This window comes from Diceros bicornis, chromosome 8 (genome assembly GCF_020826845.1).
Source record: "Diceros bicornis minor isolate mBicDic1 chromosome 8, mDicBic1.mat.cur, whole genome shotgun sequence".
NCBI classification, from domain to species: domain Eukaryota; kingdom Metazoa; phylum Chordata; class Mammalia; order Perissodactyla; family Rhinocerotidae; genus Diceros; species Diceros bicornis.
In genome coordinates this window covers 6,686,621-6,697,624 of record NC_080747.1, presented here as the reverse complement: position 1 = coordinate 6,697,624, position 11,004 = coordinate 6,686,621, and the positions used below count along the sequence as shown (strand labels likewise).

Genomic DNA, 11,004 nt, shown 5'->3' with positions numbered 1-11,004 from the left:
GGCGAGAGCAGGGCACAGTCCCCTAGGGACACAGAAAAGTAGAGACCCAGGGGGACCCGGACAGAGAGAGGCGGCCAGGGCTTTAGCGCGGAGGAAAGTTTCTCGGGCGCCCCCTCCCCTCTTCTGCCCTCCGGGGACCCGGCCCTGCCCCGCGCGCCCCAGGCCCAGCGCGCCGCGGGCGAGTCCGCAGGAGCGCGGCCCAATGGTTCGCGCCGGGCCCGCCCCCTCGCGCGCTGATTGGCCGGCGCCACGCTGGCCTCGCCTTATTAACAAGTTCTCTGGGGACCGGCGGCCCGACCCGCGGCCAGCTAGTGCGCCCGGGAGCTCGGCCTGCGCCGCGGCGCCAGAGGACCGCCAGGCCGGAGCGCCGGAGCTGGCCTTCTGGGGCGGGGCGGGAGACGCGCGCGCGAAAGCCCGCCCGGCCGGGGCCCCGGGCGCTCTCAGAGGCGGGCCGCGCTCCCGGCCCGCCCGAAGCCCATGCCCGGCGGCTGGCCCGTGCTGCGGCTGGAGGGGGGGCCGGCTCTGCATGGCCCCGGCTGTTGACATGACTTCTTTGCCACTCGGTGTCAAAGTGGAGGACTCCGCCTTCGGCAAGCCAGCGGGGGGAGGCGGGGGCCAGGCCTCCAGCACCACCGCAGCCACGGCGGCCGCCATGGGCGCAGACGAGGAGGGGGCTAAGCCCAAAGTGCCCCCTTCACTCCTGCCCTTCAGCGTGGAGGCGCTCATGGCCGACCACAGGAAGCCTGGGGCTAAGGAGAGCGCCCTGGCAGCTTCCGAGGGCACACAGGCGGCGGGCGGCTCCGCGCAGCCCCTGGGCGCCCGGCCGGTGTCGTTGGGAGCCCCAGACGCGCCGTCCTCGCCGCGGCAGCTGGGCCATTTCTCGGTGGGAGGACTCCTCAAGCTGCCAGAAGATGCCCTCGTCAAAGCCGAGAGCCCCGAGAAGCCCGAAAGGACCCCGTGGATGCAGAACCCCCGCTTCTCCCCGCCCCCGGCCAGTGAGTAGCCAGAACCTAGGCGGCGGGGGAGGGCCGGGTAGGGGTGCGGGGCCCCAGGGCGCCAGGCTGCGCGCCGGCGCCTGCTTGTCTCCGGCGTCTGCGTACCTGCAGCTGGGAACCTGGAGCCCGTGCTGAGATCTGTTGGCGGGGAGGCCGGGATTTGCGCCTCTCTCCATTCCCACCCAGGAAGAGGGTTCGAGGCCTGGCTGAAGCCCAGCTTTCGGTCCACTTTTGCGGGCTCCTCGCCCTGGCCAGGCGACTCGAGTGGGAGTTCACTTTAGGACATTGATGTCTGGGCACCATCTCTCCCTGTCCCCACCAAACGACCCGAGAAGTCCCTGCTTCCTCATCTGACCCTAAGCCCTGTTACTTGGCGGTTTCCCCAACTGGGGGGTCCGAGGGGTGCGGACATTTTCCCGGCGCGCAGAGTTTCAGTTTCTCATAGAAGACTGCCCCCCCCACCCCCCACTAAAGGATCTGCCTGCCCAGAGGATCTGAAGCTCTTGCAAAATTCCCCCTTCCCCTTCAAGTTTCAGGCAGATTCTCGGTGCTCAGGGCGGACAGATCATTTAGGGGGAGGGGGCTCTCAGGTTCCAGTGGAGGGGGCGGGGCACCAAGTCAACTAGTGGGAGGCGCCCCCTCTAGTGCGCTCGGAAGCGCCCAAACGTCTCCGACTGAGCCCTTGAGGCGGACTCCAGCCGCCAGAGGAGCCTTCGGGGTCGTTCCAAGGCCTCGCGGCCCCCTGGCTTCTCTGCCCAGCGAACGCGCTCCGAGATATTTCAGGAGCACGGGAAATTCCCAAGTTTTCCTCGTTTCCTCCGATTATTTTGCGCGGCATAATAGCAACCCGAATTCAATGGCATGATGCTGAGGAACGATTTTTATCTGGGTATTAAACGTCTTTGAAAGGCCAGCCCCTCCCTGGGCCTAAGGGCCGGAGAAGGTGGCCCTGCGCTGGGCTGTCGCTGCCGAGGGAGTGACGCTTCGCTCGGCGCCCGCCCCTCTGGTGGCCGGGCGGAAAGCGAGTCGGGGGCCAACTGCTTCCCGGACTCTCAGTGGCCTCAAGAGGGGAAGAAGGGGGGATGTTAACACGAGATTTCGTTTGACTCACATCCTAGTGACCTGAGAGCCCAAAGGATCATTTAAAAAAATGCCTGAAAAAATGCATAATTCGGCAAAACCCGCGTGCTGAAACATTTTCCATTTGAATTCATTTCCCCCCTCTCGAGGGAAGCCGCTGCCCAGGCAAAGCGTCCTTTCCAGGACTTGGGAATTCAGTTAGGGCCTGGGCCTGGACCCCAAAGCCTGGGCGATCCCCGTTGTCCTGGCAATAATTTGTTCCACGTTTTTTCCTGCCGCAGTCTCCTGGTGTGGCAGGGGCTGACTCGCCCAGTGGACCCAGGCCCTGGCGCTGGCGAGCCCACTGTGGGGGTGCTCGCTCACCCGCCCATCCTTGAGGTATATTTTGAAGCCATAAGAAAAAGACAGCTTGGCACCCTTGATCTTTGCGGACTGAGCTACAGGTCGAGAAGCCACTGACCCCCCTCCCCCACACACACACTTGAGTGTGACCAGAAGGCCAAGGCGCTGGGGGTGGGAGAGGCCCAAGAGACAATTGAGACAATCAGAAGCAGCAGTCCCGTTAGCATGTAGCCCCCCACCCTCCTGGCACCTTATATATTTAAGAGACTTGGCCGCCTTATGACCTTCCTGACAGCCGCCTTTGCTCCGCCTCCGGTCTCCTGGGACTGCCCTTAGAACCCTGCCCTGCCGCGCTCTTCCAAGGGAAAGAGTTTGGAATTTATAGATCTGGATTCTGTGCCACACAACGGCCTAGCCAGTGCTGAACACTTGGTGGGCACAGATAAATATTTGGTCAACGCATAAAACTAAATGTGCTCTTAGGCTGGGTGCCGGGCCCTTTCTGCACGTTTCATCATCCTTAGTAACATCCACCGTCCCGACGTGGTGGCGGTGGGAGGAGGCCCCGCGGTGAAAGGCCTTCCTAAGCGGCCACCTAGCATTAGGGCGGCTCCACCTCTTCCCAGTTACCTTCGGGCCTTGAACATGAGTGTGTTTCACCCGGAATCTTAGTTTCCTCATTTTCAAAGCGTAGACAAGAACGTCTACCCTGCAAGGTTGTGGGAATTGGAGAAAATATTTTCCAAGCGTCTCTCACAGTGCCTGGCACCGAGGTACTCGACGAAAATGCATAGCTGATGTTGTTATTGACTATTATTACTACTTTACGGGCAGATTACGCTCCCGTTCAGCTCGCTTAACCCTCTGCCTTTTTCTCTCTCGGCCCCCTAGGGCGGCTGAGCCCCCCCGGCCTGCACGCTCGCTTAACCCTCTGCCTTTTTCTCTCTCGGCCCCCTAGGGCGGCTGAGCCCCCCGGCCTGCACGCTGCGAAAGCATAAGACCAACCGCAAGCCCAGGACGCCCTTCACCACCGCGCAGCTGCTGGCGCTCGAGCGCAAGTTCCGCCAGAAGCAGTACTTGTCCATCGCCGAGCGCGCCGAGTTCTCCAGCTCGCTCAGCCTCACCGAGACGCAGGTGAAGATCTGGTTCCAGAACCGCCGCGCCAAGGCCAAGAGACTACAGGAGGCAGAGCTGGAAAAGCTGAAGATGGCCGCCAAGCCCATGCTGCCGCCGGCCGCCTTCGGCCTCTCCTTCCCGCTCGGCGGCCCCGCGGCCGTAGCGGCCGCAGCGGGCGCCTCGCTCTACGGCGCCTCTGGCCCCTTCCAGCGCGCGGCGCTGCCCGTGGCACCCGTGGGACTCTACACAGCCCATGTAGGCTACAGCATGTACCACCTGACATAGAGGGGCCCGGGGCCGCCTGCCTGTGGTGCCAGCTGATTCCTCCAGCCCGGGTCTTCAGCAAGCGGCAGGAGCTGCCCCCCAACCCGCTCCCCTGTTCCGCACCGCCTGGCTCCTGCCCTTTAACCCCACACTGCTCTGGTTTCTGCTCGGTTGCTTCCTGAGTTCACTCGCTCTCCGAAGTCTGATCCCCTCCCCAAAAGTGGCTGGAAAAGTCCCTTAACACTCCTCTAGAATCTAGATGTACCCCCTCCTGTTACAGATGGGGAAACTGAGGCCAGAGAGGTTAAGATTATCCAGGGTCCCCAGCAGAGTTACTGGTTGGACCAGGACTACAGGCCACATCTCCTGCATCGCTGCCTCTTCTCCTGACACCAGGCAGGAAAAGCACAGGGAAATTCATGCCGGAAGATTTTGGAGATGAGAACAGTGGGAGAGAGAGAGAAGAGCATGCCAGGAGATGGGACCCTCCAGGTCCTTCTGTCGGAAAACTTAAGAGAACTTCCATAGCAAAATAGTTGCTTGGGGGGGTGAAGGTACACAGATGTATTTCAAAGGTAGGTTGAAGAGACCTCTCTCTTACCAGTACCAGAAAAAAATTGTAAAAATTTAAAAATTCTGTTTCTATTTAACAGTACATTTGTGTGGCTCTCAAGAATCCCTTTGGAAGGGATTGTGTGTAATATACTGTATATTTGAAATTTTATTATCATTTATATTATAGCTATATTTGTTAAATAAATTAATTTTAAGCTACAAGAAATGATCTCTTTACTGATTTAGTCTTTTAGTTGAATTTTCTTCTTGACATCTCTTCACATATACAATTGCTTTTCAGTCTGATGGTAGTTTTACAGCAGCAACTTTCAAAGACAACACTAGGATATTCAGGGACAGAGGGGGGTGTCTTTTTGAACACACAGGACAGATCTGCGTTAGCAAAGTCAAGTGGAGAATTGAAGCAATTACCTAGGATAATTAGGCTCAATTTTCCAATTCACTTTAAGCTGAAATCGACACTTGCTGAGGCGACCCATAACCAACTCTTTCTTTTTTCTCCCCTTTTAACCTGTCTATGAAAACAAAGCGAATCACCCAAATGGTTTGATGACTGCAGACAGCTAATCCAGACAATTCCCACCCCCGCAAACCTGTTTTTCCCACAGGAGGCCAGGTGGGGGATGGAGGCATTGCAATCCCTCTCTAAGTCCAGGCGCTGGTGTAGATGCGGTTTGTGGAACTAATTTTGAGCTGCCAGAATGCGAGCGCCTTCACACCCCCTATTACGACCCCTAAAGAGAAAAAAAAACTTTACTGAAAACCCAAGGCGACCATACACTTCCCGCCTTGGCGTGTCCTTTGCATGAGCCCTGCCTTCGAACTCTCACAAACTTGATTTTTCTTCTATAAAGTAGGTTAAACTCAGGCTTCCAGGAGAGTATATTTGAAGGAGCGCCAAGTTTGGCCTTCTAGGGGGAATTCTGCAAGGATGTTGAAGGCAGAGAATGACCTCTTAGCAATAAAGCAGGCACCGCTCTGTTCTCTTTCGAATTGGGGGCCCCAGGTTAATTCTCACCAGATCTGCGCAGGCCTCTCCCCCGCCTCTGTCTCACGCTGTCCGGTGCCTCCCAACTCCACGCAGGACAGACCCGGGCAGCCTTTGCCGCGAGCCGTTAAGACATGAAGCCAGCAGACCCAGGGTTGTTAGAACTCGAAGTACCTGGCATTGGACTTGGGGAGAGTGGACGTCTCCACGGATAGAGACCTTCGCTCAGTGTGGAAACCGAGTCTGGGGCGCTCTGCGCGGTTTCCAGCCCCAGGGGCCGGAGGTCGGCCTAGGAATTCCAAGCGAGCCCAGGGTTGCGCGGGTTGCACGGGTTGCACGCAGGTACCTGGACGGGCTCTGAGCTGGCGCGGGACAAGTTCCGGGGTACCCTGGGTCTCGGATCCTCCAGCCTCGGTAGCTCCGGCAAAGGTTCCGTCTGAATTTGTCACAACTCCTGTTCCTAAGAAAGCAAGCTTGCTGTGGAGTGCACTTCGCCGCGCCCGGCAGTCTGGGGAAGCCTCTGGGCCTTCAGAAGCGTCCAGAAGCCGCATCTGGGCTTCTTCGTCCGCAAGAGGGGGGAGTTACACCTAAAAAGGTCTCAGACTCGAACGCCCAGGCGGCCCTTTGAAGGTGCTCGAGGGCTGAGATACATCCCCGCTTCTTGCAGAAGCAGAAAGGTTCCCTCCCCCCAACCCCCTTTAAGCTCAAGTGCCTGCGAGCAGGACACTGGTTCCCACAAATCTTTCGGGTTCCTTTCTAGAACACTCCTGGCTCCTGTCCTGTCCTGGGGATAGTATTGAACTTGAGGCAGATGTGGTTCATCCCAGCCCTGCCACCTCCTGACTGCCTGACTTCGGGTAGGGAAGATCACTCCGTCTCTCCATTCTTCAGTTTTCTTCTCTGCGAAGTGGGCCTGGGAATCCTTCTCCCGTCCCCAGGATTTTGGGGAAGTGTCAACGAAGCCCCCGCGTGGGAGGGCGCCGGGGGAATACCGAGTGAATGTGAAATTTCTCGGCTCACGGTGCGTACGCACCACTGGAGTCTTTTCCGTGCGTGCGGGATAGGGGAATGGCGGGGCGGGATCGGGTGTCTCCTCCAGCCCCGGCTCTCAGGCCTCCTGGCTCCTCGAAGCTTGGCAATTTAGGGTCGAGGCAAACTTAGAGCAACATAATTGCCGTAATGAGCAACGGCTCGCGCTCTGCAGACGCGCCGCGGCTCCAGCGAGGCGGTAGCTGCAGGCGAGGCGGGCGGGCCCCCTTCCCCCTCGCTCCCCCAGCGCCTCAGCCGAGTGGAAGGGGCCGTCGCCCTGGGACCCCCGCCCGCGCGCGCCTCCGCCCCCGTTGCCAGCTTTGGGTCCAGGTTTTCTTCCACTTCTATGGCCCCTAGTTTTTCCATTTTTGTTTCTTTTCGTCTAGCCCTTTCTTGGCCCCCCCTTTGTTTCCAAATTTCCTCTCTCGACAGGGTGTGCAAACAGAGGGTGTTCAATAAATGTTTGCTGGATCGGAGCTGCGCGCTGACGTGGGGTGAGGCCCCTGAGCCGCATTCACCTGGGTCTGGCGGGTATTGGCGGCGGGGCTCCGGACACTGCTTCTGGTCCAGCCCAGTCCTTTGAAATCAGTTGCTTGATTACCAAGCGAGGGCGGAGCGGGCAGGGGGTTCCCGGGCCTGGTCCTTTACGGATCAATTTCCTTCTCCGGCAGGGAACACTGGATCAATCGCGCGGAGTCGCCACCTACTGCGCCAGGAGGAGTTCCCCCGCACGCCGCCCCCGCTGCGCCTCCCAACAACTCTAGGAGATTTTTTACAAGGGAGGTGACCGCGGTCCAGAGAGGTTACGTGATTTCCCCAAGGTCACACAGCCAATAAGGGGCAGAGCGGGGATTCCAGCAAAGACTCCACTCCAGAGTCCACGCTTTCCCCGAACTGCCCAGCTCCCTCTCCTTGGGGGTCACGTAGTGCCCGAAGGGCTCTTTGGGGCTGGAAAAGGCCAGCGAAGCGCGCGTGTCGCTGGAAAACGGCAGCGCGGAACTGACCCTAGCTCTACGAATTTAACTCGTCCGTGCCCTGACCACGGGCAAACGCCGTCCCCTGGGGAAGAAGAGGGGCATCTCACCTGCCCCGCATGCTGTCTGTAAAGGCGTTTCCTTTTGTTGAGTAGGAGACAGAAGCCTCAGTCTGCAAGCTCGGCTTCTGACCACGCTGGCAGGACCAAAAGCGGCCGGCGGTCCGCGGAGTGGGAGCCGGGCAGGAACGAGCTTACCCGGCGGCAGGGACCTGGGGCGCTCCGAGCTCTGGGCGTGGGTTGGCGGGCCCCGACGGTCGGGTACCTGCGAGGCTGGGGTGGGGCCGGAGAGCTCGCGCTAATTGGGGTTGCTCGCCTTGTTTTGGGGTTCCTTTCTCCGCTCACTGACCCCGGGGCTGAAGGCCTGGGTTGAGCAGGAGGCCCAGAGAAGACGGTTACCCCCGGGGCGGGGGCCACGAGTGCGAATACTATGGCCTCGAGGCTGGCCCAGGCCCCTCATCGAACAATCTCCCCTTGGTGACCCGCGGCCTGGAGGTGAGCCCGGCCTGGCCCCGGCCTGCGCCCCGCCGGGAGCCCTCAGGGGCGCAATGGGAAGCGGCGAGGGAGAGGCCGCGGCCGCCTTTCAACTTGGCGGCTGGCGCCGGCCTGGCCGGGCCCCCAGGGCCGTGCGGCCTCCCCGGCTCCGTCCCCGCCCTCCCAGGCGCTCGCACGGCGGCGCGGTCGGGACCATCCCCCCGCCCGGCAGCCGGCCGCCCCGGGGGGCACCTTAACCTGCCCCCCACCCCAACCACGACCACCAGAGTCCATTCTCCAGAGCACCCTGGAGTCCCCACTCCAGACTCTCGGATTTCCTTCCGCTGCACTCGACAACTGCTCTCGTGGCGCACAGCACCCTGGCTCCAGGCCTAAGAGGATCCTCCGGTCACGCCGGCCTGCCTCCTCCACAGCGCCCTCCCGCGGCCCCGCGGGAGGCTTTTCGCAGCGCCGGTGCCCGACGCTGGACTAGGCTCCCTGCGCGACAGAGAGGGAGCGCATACGCGCGCATTCACAAGCGCGCACACACGACCAACACACGTACGACCAAGGCACACCACACACAAAACCAGCACACATCACCAACCACACACACATACAGCCAACAAATACACACACCCAAACGACACCTCCCAATGCAACACACATCACATATACACGTACAACCAAACACAGGCACCCAACCACACCCAACGGACATATGCTCCACACTCTGTCCATACAAAACCAAAACACACACCCAACCAAACACGCCCAGCATCCACAATCAACACACATCCCGATAAATACACAGCCCCAGTTTATAGAGGCAAACAGAGACCCCCAGGGCCACCCACCAAGGTCCCTACAGGAGTCCCGCCACCCAGGACCTGGTGACACTGGCAGACACACATAATCTTGGAGGGGAAGACCTAGAGATAGACATTGACTGGAGGGAGATAAACCCCGAGAAAAGATGTCCTGAGGACGTTCAGCCGCAGCCAGAGACCCCAGGCAGAGGCCTAGGGAAGCCCCGCGGAGACTGGGCGGCGGAGGTCAATACAGGATGCGAGACGCGAAGCTCGGAGAGGCCGGGCGCGGGCGGGGGAGATACGCTGCAGGGAGAGGGACCGGGCGGGGTGTGCGTCGGGTCTGGCTCCCAGGCGCCTGTGTGCGTGGAGTCAATCCCCGGATGCAGAGCTTTGAGTAGGAGGCAGCCAGAAGAGCCTGAGGGAGCGCTGGGAACTCCGGGCCAGGAACCCCGCGGTGACTTCAGCTCTTCTTCCTCCTCCTGGGACTCCTCCTCAGGGAACCCCCCACCCCGTATGAACACCCGCCTTCTCCTGCCTCCACAGAGTCTCGGAATGCCTTCCCGGGAATCAGATCCGACGCCCTGCTCATGCTCAGCTGAACCCGGGCCCGAGATCTGGAGGGTCCATCCCGTCACCCTGCCCCTCTACTCCCAACTGAAAAGGCTGTGCTTCGAAAAGCAGCCAGCGACTGTCGTTTAGGATGGTGCCGGATCGCCTGCCTGGAGTCATTCCATCTGGTCTTATGAGTCCTGAGTTTGGTACTTATTAGCTGTGTGACCTTGTGCAAGTTATTTAACCTCTCTGAGCCTCACTTTCCCCATATATAAAGTGTGGAATCGTGGTAACCATCTCTTCGTATTATTATGGGTATAAAATGAAATATTCTGTGAGATGCTTGGCACTGCCAGCATTAAACGTTGATTGTGAGTACTTAAAAGAGACGAATTGCAAAGGGGGTGTGTGTCTGTACCTCCCTGGAGACTCCAGAAGAGAGAAGGGCGAGGACTCAAACCTGAGGGCTGGAACCCAGGTCTCTGCCTCTCTGGAGGATGATCTCCAGCAAATTACCACGCTTCTCCGAGGCTTTGGAATCTGCCTCTAAAGCCTGGCTCGCGGTGGTGGTGCAATCAAGACCTGTCTTTGGGGGTAGTTAAAAGCGAATTCAACGGCCTGCTCTTAATTCGGGGCCTGGCTGGGGGCAGACGGAAGGAACGGCCCGAAACCCGGGACTCTGAGTGGGCTCGGGGCAGTAGCCCCGCGAGGCGGCCTTTGCTGCCCATTTTACGGGAGGGGATTGTGGCTCCAGGTGGGACGGCCGCGGCTGCCTCCTCCCCCACCGTGGGGAGCGGGGTTGGACAGCGGCGCGGGCTGCGATCCGGCTGGGGGTGTCCGCCCAGCGCGGTGTGCGTTGCGCAGGGGGCGCTGCATGCTGCGTTTGCGGTGCTCACCCCGAGCGGGATGGGGGGTTCAGCACGACCTCAAAGCCTCCCCCGCGCGGGGCCACGTCCCTGCCTTGGCCCCGGACACCTTCCGGACTCCCTCGCGAAGCCCTGTCCCTTTGTCCCCGCTCAGATGAGCTGCCCCGAGTTCGGGCTGGACTCTGGCCCTTTGAGACGATACTTCAAAAAGATACCCCGTTTGCTCTATGATGACCCCCGCCTCGATCCCCCAGTGGCAGCGAAGGCTCCTCCACCCAAGAAACAGCTGGTGCCAGGGCCACAGAGACTGGAAGCGAATGTTCTGGGCAGGCTGAGCGACCCGCCTCTCGGGTTCTCAGACACTCAGGCTCCACCGCTGTTAAATGGGCACAACTGTGACTCCTGGCCGGGTTTGAGGGCCATAAAGGGAAACAGCTCTCCCGAGCTTGTTGGTCTGTTACCTTACTTGCGTTCCCAGCTGGGGAGGGGAATGACAGGGACTTGTCCTTCCTGATGTGACAGCAGCTGACATGCACTGAGTCCTTGCACGCACCAGGAGCATTCCAAGCAGTCTACGTGGATTATACCAACGACTCCTCACTACCAGGCAGGCACCTTTGGTGTCCCCGCCTCACAGAGAAGAAACTGAGGCACGGGTTTTTGAGTGACTCAGGCAAGATCACGCAGCCAGTTAGAGCCAGGGCAGAGCTTCTAACCCCTGCAGCCTTTGCCCGGCGCTCACCTAGCCTCTCTGAGCCTCAGTCTCCTGGTCCGCGGAAAGGAATCACGTGCAGGCTGGCGCGGAGGGAGCTGTGGGTGCCTCGAACTGAAACGCGCCTTGAGAACCAGAGAGCACGCAGCCCCCTGCGGCAGGCCG

General features: G+C 60.1%; 1 protein-coding gene across 1 annotated transcript; it reads left to right on the top strand.

The window, feature by feature from the left end:
- Nucleotides 1-313: 313 nt before the first annotated feature.
- MSX1 (msh homeobox 1) lies at nt 314-4,578 on the top strand. Its single transcript, XM_058546714.1, has 2 exons — nt 314-995; nt 3,376-4,578. The coding sequence occupies exons 1-2, from the start codon at nt 527-529 to the stop codon at nt 3,816-3,818; spliced, it is 912 nt and encodes a 303-aa protein (XP_058402697.1). The 5' UTR covers nt 314-526; the 3' UTR covers nt 3,819-4,578.
- Nucleotides 4,579-11,004: the final 6,426 nt, after the last annotated feature.

What these genes read in the sequence shown, in the direction of transcription:
- MSX1 (XM_058546714.1), top strand. Translation starts at nt 527, where the DNA reads ATGGCCCCGGCTGTTGACATGACTTCTTTGCCACTCGGTGTCAAAGTG. An exon ending in CTTCTCCCCGCCCCCGGCCA is followed by an intron (nt 996 to 3,375) that starts GTGAGTAGCCAG and finishes TCGGCCCCCTAG; the next exon opens with GGCGGCTGAGCCCCCCGGCC.